This window comes from Pangasianodon hypophthalmus, chromosome 3, assembly GCF_027358585.1.
Source record: "Pangasianodon hypophthalmus isolate fPanHyp1 chromosome 3, fPanHyp1.pri, whole genome shotgun sequence".
Lineage (NCBI taxonomy): Eukaryota > Metazoa > Chordata > Actinopteri > Siluriformes > Pangasiidae > Pangasianodon > Pangasianodon hypophthalmus.
Genome location: NC_069712.1, coordinates 25,555,817 through 25,576,008, shown reverse-complemented (window position 1 = coordinate 25,576,008; position 20,192 = coordinate 25,555,817). Strand labels below are relative to the sequence as shown.

The window sequence follows — 20,192 nt, the reverse complement described above, 5'->3', positions numbered from 1 at the left end:
CTATGCAGAAAATATCACTTTGTATTTTATTTGTTTTATCTTTATACAGTGTATTGTGGATTCCCCATATGTGCAAATAGTTATAAAGGAAGATAATCACAATCATCCGTGAGGAGCAAAATTGTTTTAATCAACTGGGCTGCTACACTCAGTGTCCCACCGCTGGGATTGGGGTGTCAGTCTGCTCCCCCACAGAGAGAGAGAGAGAGAGAGAGAGAGAGCAATTTCTGCAGATTGAATGGCTAAAATATTGCCAGTGTGTGCTATGGTGACCTGCTTGTGAATCATCATATTAGCTAGAGCATGCACCACAGAGCTTGTTCATGGTTGAGCTATTTGTTCAATTTCCCCTTTCTCAGTATAATCCTGACACTGTCCCCTGTTACTATGCACAACATTCCAGTTAAAGATTAGTGTGGCTTCATTACCCTAGAGTGATATGAAAATTGGGCTACCTAGTCCACCTAGTGCTCTAGCCATAAACAGTGGGGAAAAGAAGTTAAAATGATTAAATTAAGTAGACAATTTAATTAGGTAAAATGACCCAACACAATTACATTACAGGTGTTCATAAAATTACAAGCCTAAAATAACTTCAGAAGGTCAATCAAAATATCTTTACTCAAACCAAAAACAATATGTAATATTCAAAAGGGCAAGTAAAGATCTGTATGCAAAATAATAGGAAAAAAGAAGAAAAACCTAGGCATTCTTCCATATAATGGTTCTTGCTTTACTCATTGTGGTCTGATGCTGTACCACCAGGACAGCTGGTGTTTATATCCTCTTCATCTGTGAAGTGAGAAAAACCAGTTATAACATAGTGTGATTTTTTTTCTTGTGAAAACAAGAAACAGGACAAGGAACTGAATTACCTACCTCTATATGCTGTCCCACACCATATGCAGTAGAAATGCACACTCCTCAGGTATGATGTGATGAACTGCAGCTTCAGTAATGACTGAATATGCAAGGACACAATATAGAAAACATTTTGACAGGGAATACTAATCACTGCCATATTTATCATAATTGTTTCTTTTTTTTACCGTCAATTCTTTATTGTCTTTACTTCCTTCAGTGTTGGACTCATCATGCTCAGCCTCTTGATTCTTAACCTCTTCAGGCCAGTACCAACTGTCCCTTGGTACAATTATTCCCTAATCAGGAACATAAAACATCACAGCAAAAGAACACTTCAGTATACCAAGAGAAACAGTTCAGGGCATGCAGGAGAAGCGCAAAATAAAAATTTCATGTTTTTTCTTTTGTTGACGAGACCTTTTGTCTGTCCAGCTGTTCACAGGCCCACTGACTCTTCCTCAGGTCTCCTTCCGTTTCATGCTTTTCTCTTTCAGTTCTTTTGCGCTCTCTGTAATTAAGATAGCGGATTAAATTAACATTACATTAGGCACAGCGTGGCCCACTGGGCAAGAGAAGGCTCCAATGTGCTTGCCCAGCTCCATGTTGTGCTTGCCCAGCTCCATGTTATGCTTGCCTGGAAACCCAATTAAGTAGGCTAAAAAGCATCAAATAACATAACTCAAAAGGCTAATTTTGTGTGCACTAATACATAATGTAGAAAATAAGCAAGTATCCCTGGATAATCCCTGGATAATCCCTGGAAAGGGTGAATTTATGGAGCCATAGTCTTTATCCTCTTCTAATAATGTCTTTGGCTATGAAACATATAGTGTTTGCGGCCTCAACAAAAAAAAGCAGTGGTGTTATCTCGTCGTACATAAATACGTGTTTAACTAACATGGCTAGTGAGTGGCCACTGCATTAGCATTACAGGTATATAACTGGTTTTGTGCTGCACTGTAAATTTGCTCAGTTTTATCACTGTTGCTAGCATCCAATCAAGCTAATTAACATCCCTAATAAAATAGCTTTTAGCAATTGCCAGACAGTCCTGAACATTAGTTCTTGAGGTCGAATTCAAAAAAAGCTTTCTTTTAAAATCAGTTAGGACCTACTTTTAGCCTTAAGGTTTTTAGGACTCACTTTTTTCACTTCTAGAGTAATGTACAGAGCATTTACCTGCTAAAACCACCAGAATGTTGGAGACATGTTATTTTCATGTATAAATTTAATTTTTTTTTTATTTGTTCTTTTTATAGTAATATGGCAAAGTGTGTTGTGATTAAATATATGTTTCCATTTACATTAATCAATGTATTCATGAAAAATGACTCAAAGAAGGGCTGTAAAAATTATGCCACACCTATGGTCAAAGTTAAGCACCTTGGTCAAACTCTGGCAGTTCTGATATATAATAATCTTCTGATAAGTAGAAATAATGAGCCATAATTTAACATAGCGGTGCAAACAAGAGAAGAGTGTCTATTTGCAAACCTGAAATCCTCAAGCGACTTCTTCTCCATACACTGTTTCACCTGCAATCTTTTTCTGTAATTTTTGAAGTTCTCTTCTGCCTTCCTTTTCTTTAGTTGTTCCATTCCAATGCCCCCTCGATCTAATGAAGATACAAGTTAAGTTGTCAGAGCACAGCTTATTTATGTGTACCAATAAACAGTACTTAGCATTATGAACTAGACATAAAAATGCACTAACCGGTTTTTATGTTAAGGGGAAGTGGTTCAACTCGTCCAGTACCTGAGAGATGAGAATCATCTTTTAGTACTGTAAAATAAGACAGTGTAGGGGAAATGGTACTGTTTATAAATAGTACCATTTCCCCTACACTGTATAAATACAGGGAGCACTGGAAATGCAAGGTACATACCAGCAATATAGGTGCTTCATTAAATAAATTTAATTAATCATTCTCATAAAATGATCAGTTTCATTAAGTCAATCTCATTAGTTAATCAGTCTCATAGAATATCCCCTTTTTAAATTAAAAATTTTAATTAGAAATTAAAATTAGCAACCTTTAAAATAAGTCAAAATTATTAAAACCTCAATTTTAGTTGAGAACTGTAATAATCAACTATAATTTACATTTTCTGAAGCAAATGTGAGTGGTGCTTGCCCATGCAAATTCGACACCGACATGCAGCTGCACATGCTGGTTAGTAGGAGGAGCTACATGTGTGTAGAATGTAATTCTCCTCAGTCTGCCAAGCGTTTTGATATGTCACATGTGTATGCTGTAGTAGATTTGTGATTCCACTTATTTTGGGGGTTAACGTGCACGGAACTTGCATGTTATGTCATTAAAATACCTATAATGCAATTTTCCTTAAAAATGAAGTGTAAATTTATCACAAACTTTTCCACAGATATAAAGAAAAAAATAAAATTTGTTGAAGGTGGTGCAGTCACAAATCCTCTTGAGTACATTCAGGGCATGGTCATGAAGATACTTATCAAGTTTTGTGATGATACTTAGATGCATTGCTGAGATACACCCTCAGATCCTGTTTTTTGCTAGCACATTCCCGGAGAACGGGTTTGAATATCAAAATTCCTTTTGTAACTTTTGTTCAGACAGGTCTCAAGATGATATGAGCCAAACATGGTGAAGATTGGACAAAATTTGGAGGAGGGGTAGCAAAAATGGCAGTAAGATGTAAGCATTTTTGGCATGTTATTGTAACTTTTGACAAGTAGATGGGAAGCTTACTCGTGAAGCTTACTCTGAAGATCATGTGTGCCAAATTTGGTGATGACTGGAAAAAAGTTGTAGGAGGAGGAGCGAAAAAAACAGTTTTTGACAAAATCCACTAGAGCATTGGTAACACTTGGCCCAAACTTGGCCAAAAATTTGTTCCTTAGACCCTCCCCAATCAGTGTGCCAAATTTCACAACCTTTGGTGCCTGGCCCCTGATAAGTATTGTCAATTATAATAGTGATGCTTGCATTGCATAGCAAGCACCACCAGTAAGTATGGACAATTATAAAAGTGATGTTTGCATTGTATAGCAAGCACAACTAATAATAATTAACTATGATAATAATTCTACAATAGGAACAGTCAAAGAAGAGAAAGAGGAAAGCAATGTGTGCATGTGCGCAAGGGAAAGACAGTGCACGTGTCCATGTGAGAATTCGCACTGAGCTTATAAAAATGAATAATCACGAGCCCAGTGAAATATGTGGCCTAGTATGTGAAACGAGGGGAACAATAGGGAATGGAAATATGGTGGTGAGTTTAAGAGACTTGAACATGGTGGATGGCTAGTGACAGAAACTATAAATATATGTATATAAAAATATTTCCAATGACAAAAGCTCCAAAGCGCAAAAATGTTAATGGGAATAACGCTTCAGAGTTTGGATCTTATTTGTTCTTGACAAAAACTGAGATCACTGATTGAGTGACCACATTAGTAAGCACAGAGTGAGATCAGATAAATGAGATAAGAAGGAGATCAAAGACAGAGGAAAGGAGATTCACGGTGGTTCATGCGATTCCCTTTGTTTAAAACAATACTAATTTAAAAACAGTTTGCAGTTTCAAATTACTCAACACAGTATAACTTTGAAAGAAATAATAATGAACACGTTTCCTGCCCAGATGCTCTGCTGAATAATTCGACACCAGTTTGGAAGATCTGGCAGAAGTCCTAGGAATAGTTTGCAAAAGATGGGTTCACATATTAATCAAATTATACGAAAATTTGATTCCAAAATGCACATTATTGTTGCATTAAGCGACTGAACCAGAAGAAAAAAGATTATTCCCTGTCCACCTTATTTTACATGCTTGATTATAACTGAAAAAAATGTATAGCACCCCCAATGGCCAATATGAGTGACAAGGCAGCCTTTTTTTTTTTTTTTTATTCCTGGGTCACTAGAGGGACCTAGCATTCAAGTTTCATAACAATTGCTCATTTTTAACCCCATCAAATGCCTGCTGAAAACTAATTGGCTGACAGCAGCCATGTTTTCTAAGCGACCAGGTCATCATTAACAATACCATTACCAATTAGGATAAAGATGCAGAATACCAAGTTTCAGCTCAATTGAACTTACAGTTCCTGAGAAATATTTTTCTGAACGTAGCTCTGCCCCTTATTGATGACTATGCCCAAAACTCAGCAGTCCTTCTCAGGACTTTGTCGTGAAGGGGCCTGTGTAGTTTCGTTTAAGTACATACAAAAATCATAAGTTACAGCTGTTTGAGTGAATTAGACTCTGCCCCATTAGAATTGATTGGCAGGTGGCAGCTATTGTTCATAAATCACAACATTTTTTGACCAATATGGAACCAACTTTGTGAAAACGTGACAAAAATTCTAGGACTAGTTCCCAAAAGTAGGTTTTGTAAATTTATCTGGTGTCACCCAGAAGAAGATGGGCTCCCTTATGAGTCTGGTTCCTCTCGAGGTTTATTCCTTGTGTCACCTCTGGGAGTTTTTCCTTGCCAGCATCACCTCTGGATTGCTTATTAGCGATCTAAATCTATATGCAGATTTCTGGAAAGCTACATTGTGACAATGTCCTTTGTTAATAGCGCTATATAATTAAAATTGAATTAAATCAAACTGAATTATATTCTGATGTTCTCATCAAAAACCACATTATATTCTCATATTCTGATCACAGATTATATGGGATTAGAGAGCCCTTACATAACATAATACATTCACCACACCAGCTCTGTTCTTTTTTTAATAACAAGTATGATATATTTCAGTCTGATCTCCCAAAGCAGCATAATACATAATCAATACTGGCCAAAGTTGTCAGTGACCTACTACTTGAATAGTGATAGTGGATATGTTTTTGCCCTGGTACTTTTAGACTCTAGTCTAAACCTTTAAGCACATATGACACTACAGACCATGATATTTTAACAGACAGGCATGATAACATAGTTAGCATTTGTTAGCATTAAGCATGGTTTTTCAGAGCCTAAAAAATTACAATATGGTGTTCAAGGTTCTATTTTAATTTCCTTACTGTTCTCCTTTTATATCTAGCACCTAAAGCTGTAATGATTCAGGGTATCGCATCGTATTGTTTGATATGAGGCTCTTTGATACAAGGTTCTCAATTTGATATGACTGAGTATTGAACAATAAATTCAACAGACTGCACAATAAAGTAGGCTATTGTTTATATTACATTAGCATTGTTTACATTAGTCAGTATAGTGAGACAGCAACACGTCATCACGCCACCATAAGGTATTTAAGAAGAAGAACAACAAATGAAGAAATATTCTGAGCACTACTGTGTCCCTCTTTGCACAACATCTTCAGAAATGAACAACTTCACTATTATTATTATTATTATTATTATTATTATTATTATTATTGTTGTTGGATCAGTACTGACCTTCTTTTCCCAGACCTTGTCCCACAGTGTAGCCCATTTTCTGCAGCAATGCAAACCCTTTATTCTCACTGCTTAGAGAGCTCTGCAGAGCAGCATCTCGTCTGTTCTGCTCTTGTTCCTTGTAGCTTTTCTGCTGGTTAAGAATATTTTTCTCTTTGTGCAAAGTCTCTCGCCTTAGAGTCTCCTTTAAACGTTTCACCATTGGCATGCCAGGCCGAACGTCCACTCTAGAACATTAGTGATGAAAATAGTTCATTTTACTAATTCAAGACAAACCTTTGAGAAACTGACCTAAAACACTACTAAGGCCAAAACACAAAAAGGGCATTTTTTAAAAAATTTTAATTCTTGTGTTATTGTGGCTATGTTAATATCGTGGTAAAAGTAAAAAAAAACAAACAGACAAAAAACTACCCACCAGCTAATGGTTATTAAACTAGGGTGTCTGCTGCATAACAAAAGTGTGGAAAATGTTTATATCATATTCTAAAATAAAAAAGCATGTTCAATAGCTTAACATTGTGGTTTGTGACATATACATAAAAAAATTCAAGGACATTTTTTTTTATTAATGGCATGTCTTTTTCCAAATCAAGTAGAGGAAAAAATTATGGAATCACTCAATGTTGAGGAAAAAATTATGGAATCAATTTTTAATTTCCATTTCTAAAACAAATACTGGGACAAGTCTAAAAATGCTAATAAGTCAGCAGTTAAAAGGGAGTGCATACACACTTTAATGGGCTGTTGGACTTGGCTAATTGAAAGGAAACATGGCTCCAATGAGAGAGTTGTCAGTTGAAACAATGGAAATGATTATAAAACTCCTTCAACAAGGAATTTCAACATGGAGTGTGGCCAAAGAGGTTGGTTGCTCCCAGTCAGCTGTGTCTAAAATTTGTTGCAAGTATAAACTTAATGGGAAGGTTATGAAAGGCAGATATACAGGCAGACTAAGGAAGATGTCAAAGCATCAGGATAGAAAACTCAAAGCACTATGCCTTGAAAATAGAAAATGCACAACAAAACAAATGAAAAACAAATGGGCGGAAACAAGAGTCAATGTTTGTGACAGAACTGTAAGAAACCGGCTGAATGAAATGAGATTTACATATAGAAAAGCCAAAAGAAAACCAGCACTAACACCAAAACAGAAGAAAACAAGGTTACAGTGGGTTAAGGAGAAGCAATCATGGAGTGTGGATGATTGGATGAAAGTGAAATTCAGTGATGAATCATGAATCTGCATTGGCCAAGGAGATGATGCTGGAACTTTTGTCTGATGCCATTCTAACAAAACATATAAAGATGACTGCCTGAATCAATCAAATTTCCCAACTCATTTATGATATTGGGTTGCATGTCAGGTAAAGGACCAGGGGAGATGGCAGTCATTACCTCAGCAGTCAATGCACAGTTGTACAGTGAAATTTTGGACATTTTCTCATTCCATTCATAGAAAATAGGTTTGGTGATGATGAAATAATTTTTCAGGATGACAATGCATCTTGCCACAGAGCAAACAGTTTTAAAGCTTTTTTTCAGGAAAGGCATATCAACTCAGTGACATGGCCAGCAAACAGTCCGGATCTCAATCCAATTGAAAATTTATGGTGGAAATTAAAAAAACTGGTCCATGTTAAGGCTCCACCCTGCAAAGCTGATCTGTCAACTGCTATTCGAGAAAGTTGGAACCAGATTGATGGGGAATATTGTTTTTCATTAGTGAGGTCTATGCCTCAAAGAATAAAAGACAGAGGAGGAGCAACAACGTATTAATTGTGTTTTTTTGTTGATGATTCCATAATTTTTTCCTCAACATTGAGTGATTCCATAATTTTTTTCCTCTACTTGATTTGGAAAAAGACATGCCATTAATTAAAAAAAAAATGTCCTTGAATTTTTTTTATGTATATTTCACAAACCAGAATGTTAAGCTATTGAACAAAACCTTTTTTGTGTCATATCTGTGATTTGTTTGTTTGCTATCAAGTAAAAAACCTGGGTGAACATCCTCTAAGTGTGGTGATTCCATAATTTTTGCCAGGGGTTGTACGTTATGCAAACACACGGCGCCCCGCTGTTCACCTTTTCTTACAAATTAATCTGCAAGGCGTAGCTAGTAGGGGTGTAATGACGCATCGCGATGCAAAAAAAAAATTGATGTGCATCGTGGTAATGTGCAATTCACATCGTGGGAATCAGCATTCTATTAATTACGCATCTAACGCAATAGCACTGTTTGAACACCAGATCTGCACAAATCTTTACAACCCATAGAGTTAAAATATATAAAGAGCACGCTGGGCCCGATAGCTCCGGATCACAATGCATTATACTGTAGGTTATAAGGTTACACAACCACATTAGAACAGTTAAAAAGAGCTTTGGAGCTCTATTTCCGATTAAAATGACGCATCAGACACTACTACGGCGCTCATTATGTTTAAATCGATCACTGTGCCCGGGTCAGACTTTACTTACTACTCAATCAAATTTTTTTAGGAGAATTTACAAAATAATAAGTAAGTAAGTAAGTAGGTAAGTAAGTAAATAAATAAATAAATATAAAAAAAACTATTTACTCTTAAGATATGGTGAACCTGGAGTACATTTTGTTTACAATGTTTAACCTCTGTTTTTTCTCATTCAAATTTTGTTTAAAGTACCCTCGAAACATTAAATCGTGACCAGAGCGTATCGTTACACCTCTAGCAGCTAAAACAATGCTTTTCAAATAACTGTAAGATCATTAGATAAGTAGAGATCATTAAACCTCCACAAGAATATGGCACAACTCACAACGGGTTAAGAAAAGCATCAGACATGTAATCATCTTCATCTTCCGACATTCTTCCCGATTAATAATGCGACGTTACGTCAGGGATTGCGTTGCGTCAATCATTTTACTTCCGGGTAATATTCGGTAGGACTTTATTAAAATAAAAGTCAATGGTCAAAAATAATAATATAAACGAAATGCAAATTTAAAAAAAATTCAAAGTGTATGGGCTCCAACCTTTTATGTAATTAAAACGTATCAAAACTACCAATTAAGCAATTCATTTTCCATAAATGTTTTATTTTTATTCAGCTTTTTTTAAATCAATAAACTATTCCATTTAAAAGGGAATTCACTGTGGAAACTGATGCTGTTCATAACAGAGTTAATATACTTTTACATATGGTGTATGAGTTATTTCGAAATGTCACAAAATGTGCTGTAATCTTGTGAAATGACACAGATGCATACAGATCGGGTAGTGTCGTAAAGCATTAAAAATATGTGGGCATGCACAACACTGGCGTGCATGCATGGTGCAGGGGGCGCAGATCAGGTAACCACAGCCACACGTTCTCGTGGCTTTTGCTGCGTTCGATGTGTGGTTGTAACAATTCCCAACCTCCAACCAGTAAAAGCCAAAGAAAATGACCCTAAATTTGAAATGCCTACTCGTCAACCTATGGTAGTATTCTCAACTACTGCTGCGTTCGACTCATTGTCACAACTTGTAATTCCCAACCTCCAACCAGTAAAAGCAAAAGAAAACACCCCGTCAAATTCCTACTCATTAGCTTGGGGTAGACTTCTCAACCATGAATTCTATCTAGGGGTTTACATAACTAAAGACAGTAAACTAATTGAAAAGATGAACATTTGGAATAAAATAGATGAATGTAGATCTAGGATAGATTTGTGGTTGTAGAGGGATTTATCTTTATTTTGGAAAATTTATCTAACAAAGAACGTTTATTAAGATGCATTTATCTTGCATAATTTATACATTTTATAGTTCTGCCATTAAAGTTATTAGTCTATTTATTATAGTTATAGTTATAGTTATTATATTATAGTTATAGTTATAGTCTATTAGTTTATTTTAATTTTATTTGGTGAAAAATGGTTAATTAGACAAGCAAGGATTACAAAAGAGGAGGGTTTACAAGCTACAGTGAATATAAAAATCTACACACCCCTGTTAAAATGGCAGGTTTTTGTGATGTTAAAAAAAAAAATTAAACCAAGATAAATCATGTCAGAACTTTCTCCATCCTCAATGTGAATTAAATTTTAGAAATGTGAAAACAAAAGAAACATTTTAGGAAAAAAAAAAACTTACAACAACCTGGTTGCATAAGTGTGCACACCCTTTTATAATTGGGGATGTGGCTGTGTTCGGAATGAACCAATCTCGTGTTCAAAATTAATTATCATACAGCTGCCATTGGTGAAATTATTCTGATTAACCCCAAATTAACACCAGCTGTCTGTAGGACTTTCTTCACATCTTTGTTTCATCTGACTGCTGAAGCCATGGTCTGCAAAGAGCTTACAAAGCCTGCACAGGGTCTCACTGTTGAAAGGTATCGATCAGGAGAGAGGTATAAAAAATTTCCAAAACATTAGATGTACCATGGAACACTGTGAATACCATCATCAACAAGTGGAGAAAATGGAGCACCATGGTGACATCAAGAACAGAACGTCCCTCCAAAATTTATAAAAGGACAAGACAAAAACTTGACAGGGAGGCTGCCAAGAGACATACGGCAACATTAAAGGAGCTGCAGGAATATCGGACAAATACTTTTTGCATGTGACAGCAATCTCTCATATTCTTCACATGTCTGGGCTATGGGGTAGGGTGGCTAGACGGAAGCCCTTTCTCACAAAAAAATATCAAGCTCAACTAAATCACCCCAAAATATGTGGCAAAATGTATTGTGGTCTGATGAGACCAATTCCAAAAGGTACAGTATAATTATTCCATAATTCCAAAAGGTATGTTTGGTGCAAAAAAAAGCACATCACCAGAAGAACACCATACCCACGGTGAAGCATGGTAGTGGAAGCATCATGCTTTAGGGCCACTTTTCTTCAGCCTAGGGCTGAACTGGGGCTTTTATCAAGGTGGAGGGAATCATGAATAGCTACAAATACCAGTCCATTTTAGTGCAAAACCTTCAGGTGTCTGCTAGTAAGCTGAGTATGAATAGGAATTTCCTGTTTTAGCATGACAATGACCCAAAGCATACATCCAAATCAACAAAGGAATGGCTTAACCAAAAGAAGATCAATGTTTTTGAATGGCCTAGCCAGAGCCCAGACCTGAATCCAACTAAAAATCTGTGGGGTGACCTGAAGCGGGCTGTGCACAGGAGATGCCCTTACAATTTGATGGATCTAGAATGTTTTTGCAAGAAATAGTGAGAAAATATTGCCAAGCCAAGATGTGCCACGCTGATAGATTCTTAGCCAAAAAAGACTGAGTGGTATAATAAAACCAAAAGTTCCTTCAACAATGTATTAGTTTAGGGGTGTGCACACTTAGGCAACCAGGTTATTGTAAGTTTTTTATTTTTCCCAATTTTCCATAAAATGTTTATGACTGTTTTTCACATTGAAGGTGGAAAAGGTTCTGACATGACTTATCTTGGTTTCATATTTTTACATCACAAAAACCTGCCAGTTTAACAGGGGTGTGTAGACTGTTTATATCCACTGTATTTCAGTGGATATCAGTCCTCTCACAACTCTATCATTATTTATAATGATAGTTACAGCCTACATAGAAATACATCATTCTATATAAAAGAATGGCTGGCAGCTGGATTGTGGTCAGTTGCACACTATCTAGATAAGAATGGCAATGTGTATGCAGTTGAGGATTTCTGCTTTAGGTGCAACCTTTCATGTGCACATGACCAGATTCATCGTACAGTTAAAGTCATTCCACAAGCACTGTAAATAATGGTAAAATTAAACTGGTGTTCCAGTTCCCCCAAAAGTTAAATAAATTCATTTTAAAGTCTTAAACATTGTGTATCCTACAAATGATTTGGTAAGGAAAGAGGTTTGATTTTGACTGTAACAGCTGTACCTTTTGTGGAGAGCACATATAAACATTTGAACCTCTTTTCTTTTAGTGTAGTTTTGTTAATACTTTTTGGGAGGACATATCTAAATGGCTAGACACAAAATGTAATAATAATAATAATAATAATAATAATAATAATAATAATAATAATTATTATTATTATTATTATTATTATTATTATTATTATTATTATACTTCCACATGGCATTTTACCTTCACAGCAATTAATATAGCTGTAAGCAGTAATTAAGGGGGCTGTCCCAAACCCTTTCTGTCCCTAACCCTTAGCCACAGAGGAAGACCAGAAGTCACTGGAACCATCTGCACTTGCTCCCACAGGGATATACTAAATGTAAAGGCAAAACATCAAGCCTGTGCTTAGATATTGCATCACTTCCTGTTTTCAGTAGACCTCCCAAATTGCAAATGAAGTCTTGTTTCTTAACCTTCGATTATGTTGGTAAGTTTATGTGAGAAGTTTGATGTCAATATGTAAAAGCATTTCCAAGATATGCCCTCACTTCCTGTTTGGAAACATGGCCATCAAAATCGTTTGCAGGTTATGGATGAAATGTTACATACATATCAAAACTATGAGAAACTAGTTTTTTGGACTGATCTCACAGTGCTGTGAACTAAATTTTGTGATAATTTGAAAAAAATTGTATGAGAAGAAGCATTTGTTAAAATTACAAAATGGCCAACATCCTGTTACATGGACCTTACAGGGAATCAGGAGAAAGCAGAATCATGATTGTAGGTTAAGTGGCTCAAACATTATGAGCAATTTTACAAATTTGTGAATTATTGCACCACCTAGAGGCAAATTTAGGCAAAACTTATTGGAAGCCCTTCGGGTGAGGTCCTTCATTTATCTACAAAATTTGGTCAGAAAACTTCGCACCGTTGCTGAGATATGCATTTCCTACTGCTTTACGGACATACCATCCATTATATCAAAAATCTGAGTAACAAGTTTATTGTGAATGAATTTAATGAACTTACCTGGTTACCTGGGTTTCCTGATAGCCTTTCAGTAAATTCACTTGTGCAAGAAAATTATTCATAAAACTCATAAAACTAGGAAAGTTATCATCCTCAGACCTACACTAGAACATGGTAAAACATGGTTGGGACAGTCATTTAGCCTATTAAAATAAAAATATTATTTGCAAATACTTCAAATGCATTACTTTACAATAAATTCTAGTTCTTTAACTATTTTTCTTTATTCTTCTCTTTCTTTAGCCCTTTAATTTTCTCTTTATGACAAGAATCCCATTTCCTAAGACTTTTCGTGTTTGGAATATGTGATGGTGTAATGTCAACAATCAACATTTATATAGACTAGCCTCTTCTGTATTTCCAGACTGTAGTGTGGATCATTCATTGCAACATTTAACCTGATTCTCATATATTATGCTACTGCCCACTGACATGGTTTTAAGGCTATTGTTATCCAATTTTGCCCTCCAAATGTCTTAAAATGTACATATGTAGATCAGAGAAATCATTTTTTTTTGTGGCTTGGCTGAGGGGTGCAGGGGAAGGATGCCCTTGAAACCCCCTAGCAGGCTCAGTTTTTGGACCTCAGTATTTCTAAAACCCTGCATATGGCCAGGCAAAGGTGGTCATGTTTTATTTTTTTAATTAATAATCATCAAAATCCACTTACAGATTAGCACTTAGACGTAGCATACCAAATTTCAACTCGATTGGACTTCTGAGGGCCTGTTCCTGAGAAACATTTATCTGACCTTAGCTGCTCCCGAATGTATGACTGCACTCCAAACTTTGAATAAGACCTCAGAATCTCCTCCTGTATATGCAGTTCAGGTTTCAGGCAAATCAATGCTAGCACTCATGAGATACAACTGTTTGAGAAATAAGGCTTTGTTTTTGATAATTATTGAGGATCACACCCCACTTTCCCAGCGTGGATTCAAACCAATCCCACGCATACATATCTCTTCCTGCATTTTCAGTGACCTCCTGTCTTAGATTCTTCAGTTTGTTCATGGCTTCAGTAGAGGTGCAGTATTGTTAGGGATAGTGAAGTGTAACACTGATCTCCAAACAGGACACACACCCTTTTTCTGCCAATAACCAGTTGAGTGCCTGCCTGTTTTGCCATGTCATTTTACTTGTGACATCTGCTTGTTCTCCTAGTGCAGACAAAGCAGTAATTAATAAACTCCATTTGATTATAGTAAATATAGTGAATAAATTATGTATTCTTGTTTGGTGATATCCAGATCAGTATAAACTAAAATCCTGCCTTTACTTCTTCCCTAGCATTGTATTCATTAGATATACATCACGGTTGTCCTATTGAATCTATATATACCTTAGGATCTGATTGATAAGCCCTCTTAACTCTATGACTTCCCTTCATGTTTCCCTTGACAGGCTGTGATAAAATTCTAGTCTGCTATTGCAATCTCTTGAACCAGTCGTACCCTAGCACATACTCCTCTCCATCCTTCGGGTAATGATGCCCTAAGTTGCTTTGTCCCACAGACCGAAAAGAAATCTGCCACTGCTCTTCATAGGGTTCTACTGGAGGTAATGCCAAGGTTTGATTTTGACACTGTTCTGGTGTCACTACCATCCTTTCTTGTGTTCCTGCTGCCTGAAGAAATGGGGCTCTAAGTGCGTCACTTGTATTCCACCCAGTACTTTTATTCAAGTTCCAAACAGTAGCACACCTTCCCTTAAATTCTCCTAAGTTATAACTTCCTGCAGGCTTATTATAGCATTCATATCCTAGCCTAGTCTATCTTGTATTGTTCCAGGGTCTCTATTTTTCTCTTTTCTATCCTGAAATCCAAGTTCCAGTACCTACACCAATCTCTCCACCCCGCTCGGTCATAATATTTCCTAACGGTAGGTCTTCCCAAATATGCCAAGCATTTGGCAGGGCAGGAAGGTCTTAAGTCCTTACTTATGTGGCAGAAGTTTCTATTAACCTCAGCAAATTGCTGATAGTTATGCAGATTGGGTCCTACTATTACTTTATTCAAAGCTGACGGTGCACTCAGTAGACAATTACCTGTCCCTGATTCTTTCGCTGTATACATTGCCCATTTATACCATATTGTTTTGTGCTATTTCCCATAATTTCTCCTTTTCCCCTACATATGATGTTCTTTTCTCACTGATATCATCAAAAGTGACTCTTCTATGTCTGGATAGCTTTCTTTCCTCATTCAATTCTTGTTCTGTAGGAGCTGGTTTAGGGCTGCTTTGGGTACCAGTCAAGGACTGAGAAGTCAATTGTAGAGAAGTTTGCATGGGGTCTGTATTGCTCATATGCTTAGGTCCATGAGGGGGACCATCCCAAGACTGAGAAGTCAATCGTGGCCACTACTGCCGCCTGGGCCTGAGGGGTCAGCTGCAACAGGTAAGTTACAACCACGATCAGACACAACTTCGCCCCTATCCCTACTGCTTTCCTAATCTTCAGGTGCATGTATGGGCCTGCTGCTTTCTCAGTTCAATTCAATTCAATTTTATTTGTATTGCACTTTTAACAATGGACATTGTCACAAAGCAGCTTTACAGAAATAAATGGGTTCAAATATATATGTTATGTCCTGTGACTTAACTTGTACTGTTCTGGGGTCAGTCAAGAGTTTTTGTATTTTCCCTGTTGTTTTCTTGTCTCTTCTGTGCTGCTGCTCTAATAGGAGCTGATTAATGGCACCGGATACTCATTTGCTGATGACCAGCTAACTCCTCATTCATTGGCTCCTCCAGAGGGGAAACCAGCTATAAAAGCCACCAAGAAAGCACAGCTGAAGAGAGAGAGTAAAGGAGAGAGTTTGAGTCATTCACAGAAAAAACAGTAGAGCAGGGGATAGATGCTGTAACTGGTATGGAAGATGTGTCTGAAATTTCAAGTTCAGTCAGTAGTGGAGAGAAAGAATCTTTTTTAGATCCTCAGATCGCACTGCGGCTAAAAGAGCTTGAATTGGGATTAAAGAAGCAAGTGTATGAGACTCAGCGCCTTCGTTTGAGAGCTCTTGAAATTAAAGCAGATCGTGATATTAAACTGCGTGAGCTTGAGACACGACCTTTACATGATCAGCCGATTCCTAAACCACATTCCTCTCCTGATTCTTTAACATCTAAAGCTGATGTAGATGTTGGTAAATATTTCAAGTTGGTACTGCCCTTTTGTGAGACAGAGGTAGACTCTTACTTTATTGCCTTTGAGTGTGTCGCAACTAAATTGAGTTGTCCCAAGGATATGTGGGCTTTGCTGCTTCAGTGTAACCTCATTGGCAAAGCACAAGAGGTGTGTGTGGCTTTGCCAATTGAGGCGTCATTGGACTATGACACTGTGAAAGCAGCCATTTTGAGTTGTTGCCTGAGTCATATCGGCAGAAATTTAGAGTGTGTTCAAAGCAAGCCAAACAAACTTAAGTTGAATTTGCCTGGGGAAAAAACCCTCTTTGAGATGTGGTGTTTTGCAAGTAAAATTACCACTTTCGAAGAGTTGCAAGAATTGGTCTTATTGGAAGACTTTAAAACATGCGTGCCGGAAAGTGTTGTGGTTCATCTAAACGAGCAAAAAGTGACAAAACTCTCAGATGCGGCAGTACTTGCAGATGAGTTCACGCTTACCCATCGGATGTTTTTTTTTTTTAAATTCTGGATGTCAAACAAAAACTATTTTATCTGCAGAGTCTGTAGCTCAAGATGCAACTCGTGGTAATAGCCATAAAACTGGTGGCAGAGCTAAAACCGTTTCAAGAAATACAGGCGAAAAGAGAGTATGCTTTTATTGTCTTGATCCTGGCCATTTGATCTCTGATTGTCGAGCTTAGAAGGACAAAAAACAACTGAAAAACCCAAACATGTAGCATTAATACAATCTGCTTCTGATTTGTGTGCCACTGATACCTCATCTTTTGGGCCATTTCTTCAGACAGACTACATGTCTTTAGCTGGCAGTCCTAATGTTGAGTGCGTGCAAATTTTGAGAGATATGGGATCAGCCCAGTCCTTCATTTTGGAGGATGTGCTGCCTTTCTCTGATGCTTCCTATACCAGTGCAAATGTTTTAGTGCGTGGAATTGAAATGGGGTGCGTTAGTGTTCCATTACATGTTAACTTGAAGTCTGACCTGGCTACAGGTGTTTTTCAATTGGGTGTGTGTTAAAAACTACCCGTAGACACAGCCTTATCCTGGGAAATGATCTTGCAGATGGTAATGTTTTTCCCAGGCCAGTTGTTACAAGTGAGCCAATTGAGTGCGTGTCGACAGATCTTGTTGAGAAATTTCCTCTGGTGTTTCCAGCATGTGTGGTCACTCGGTCTCAGTCACAAAAGTTTCAAGATGTGGTTGATCTTTCAAATTCTTTCATGGCTGAGCAACCCGAGTCGGTAGAGTGCAAGTTGTCTGTTCCATCGGAAATGGTGTCTGGGCATGACCCTCTGCTTGCAGCTGAGCTTCCTTTCACGGTGGGTAAGGAACACCTTGCTGCTGCGCAGAAGTCAGATCCTACACTTGCAAAATGTGTTCGTTCGCATTTATAATCATTTAACAGCAAGGGTAGGTTACTTTTGGGATGATGGAGTCTTAATGCGCAAATGGGAACCAAGATCATCAGAACAAAATGATTGGTTGACTGTATATCAGGTTGTTCTGCCTGTTAGTTACTGTTCTCAAGTTTTGAAATTGGCACATGAAAATGTTCTTGTGGGGCACCTTGGTGTCAACAAAACATTTCAGTGCATTACAAAGCACTTCTATTGGCCTGGAGTAAAATCTGCTGTGTCTAATTTTTGTCGCATCTGTGATGTCTGCCAGCGTGCAGGCAAACCAAATCAAACTGTCCCAAAAGCTCCCCTTAATCTAATTCTTGTTATTGGTAAGCCGTTTGAAAAGTTGTTGATTGATTGTGTAGGGCCTCTTCCAAAGTCAAAACATGGGCATCAGTACATTTTAACAATGATGTTTACTGCTACTCGTTACCCCAAGGCTGTACTGCTACATACATTAAAGGCACAGGTAGTGTTGAAGGAGATTGTAAAATTTTGTACAACATTTGGTTTGCCCAGCGTAATCTAAACTAAACAGGGGACGAATTTCACCTCAAAAGTTTGCGGGTAGATGTTGAAAAAGTTGGGTATAGCGCACCAACTGTCTAGCGCCTATCACCCTGAGTCACAGGGGGCGATAGAGCATTTTCATCAAACTCTGAAGTCCATGAGCCACACTTACTGTGTCGAGACCAGAAAAGATTGGGTGGATGGCTTGCCACTACTCATGTTTGCTGTGAGGGAGTCCGTTCAGGAGTCCTTGGGATTCAGTCCTTATGAGCTTGTGTTTGCTCATACTGTTCGTGGGCCTTTGAAATTGTTAAAAGAACAGTTAACTAGTAAGAATAGCCTTGCTGTCCCAATTTTAGACTGTCACTTCTTTTCGCAAATGCTTACAAAAGGCTTGCAAAGCAGCCAAAGTCCATCTAGCCACAGTGCAGTCTAAAATGAAAAGTCTTTTTGACAAGAAAACAGTACAATGCAGTTTTCAACCGGGTGACTCTGTTCTGGTGTTACTTCCTGTTCCTGGCTCAATTTCTGATGCCAAGTTTTCTAGTCCGTATGTTATTGAGCAAAAACTTAGTGACGCAGACTATGTTGTAAATACTCCTGATCGTCATCATAAGAAGAGTGTGTCATGTTAACTTGTTAAAGTGTTATGTTGTACGTAATTCTGCTGAGTCCTCTCTTCCCTCACCAACACTGAAACCCAGTGTTACAGTAGCTCCCGTTTGCGGTCTTGATGTTGAGTAATTATTAGTTGAACCTCATTCACCTGGTGTTTGTTTGAATAATTCAGCTATGCTGAGTAGTTTAGACTCTTGTTTATTTTATTTACCTGAAAACCAGTGTAAGGATGTTGAAATGTTGCGGAAACATCCTACCCTGTTTGCTGATGTGTCTGGTAGAACCAGTATGTTTCATGACATCGATGTAGGGAATTCTATTCCAATCAAGCAACATCCATACAGAGTGAATCCTGCAAAGTGAGTGATTATGAGATCAGAGGTAGATTATCTACTTACAAAAGGACTGGCTGTACCTAGCCAAAGTTCCTGGAGTTCTCCATGTTTACTGGTCCCAAAGTCTGACAACACTTTCCGCTTTTGTACGGATTATAGAAAGGTAAACAGTGTGACAAAGCCTGACTCCTTTCCCTTATCACGGATGGAAGACTGCGTGGACAGAGTTGGTGCATTGAAGTTTGTTGGCAGGTTCCATTAACTGCACATGCGTGTGAGATCTCTGCATTTGTAACCCCTGACGATTTCCTACAGTATAACTGTATGGCTTTTGGAATGCAAAACGCACCTGCCACATTTCAACGTCTTACGCAAAAAGTTTTGCTAGGCCTGCCCAATTGTGAAGCTTACTTAGATGACATTGTAGTCTATTCAGATGAGTGGGAAGATCACATGTGCAGTTTGGAGAAACTGTTTACAAGGTTAAGTGATGCTCAATTAACCCTCAATTTGGCCAAGTGTGAGTTTGCTAAAGGTGTTGTAACTTACCTTGGTAAAAAGGTTGGTCAGGGTTATGTTAAGCCTACTGAAGCAAAAGTGTCTATCATTGAATTCCCTACACCCAGCACTAAGCGTCAATTATGCAGATTTTTAGGAATGGCGGGGTACTATCGAGGATTTTGTAAGAACTTCGCAACAAATGTGTCACCCCTTACTGACCTGCTTAGCACTTCAAAGAACTTTGTGTGGAATCCTGAGTGTGACCGTGCCTTTGTCGCTGCCAAAGACCTTCTCTGTTATAGTCCTGTTTTATCAGCTCCTAACTTTCTTTTTCCTTTCAAGCTACAAGTTGACGGAAGTGTTGTGGGAGCTGGTGCAGTTTTGCTGCAAGAAGACAGTGCAGGAATTGAGCATCCTGTTATTTCTGTTATTTTTCCAAGATGTTTTTGAAGTCTCAACAGAACTATAGTACCATTGAGAAGGAAGCTCTGGCATAAGTGATGGCGCTCAGGCATTTTGAAGTCTATGTTGGAGGTAGTTGTA

The 20,192-nt window shown here is 37.7% G+C and overlaps 1 protein-coding gene across 1 annotated transcript; it reads right to left on the bottom strand.

Annotated features, from left to right (window-relative positions):
* Nucleotides 1-508: 508 nt before the first annotated feature.
* gpatch11 (G patch domain containing 11) lies at nucleotides 509-9,203 on the bottom strand. The gene is made up of 8 exons (XM_026939276.3): nucleotides 9,059-9,203; nucleotides 6,257-6,483; nucleotides 2,578-2,619; nucleotides 2,359-2,479; nucleotides 1,282-1,372; nucleotides 1,050-1,160; nucleotides 880-961; nucleotides 509-792 (listed from the first exon to the last, which is right to left on the bottom strand). The coding sequence occupies exons 1-8, from the start codon at nucleotides 9,106-9,108 to the stop codon at nucleotides 734-736; spliced, it is 783 nt and encodes a 260-aa protein (XP_026795077.1). The 5' UTR covers nucleotides 9,109-9,203; the 3' UTR covers nucleotides 509-733.
* Nucleotides 9,204-20,192: the final 10,989 nt, after the last annotated feature.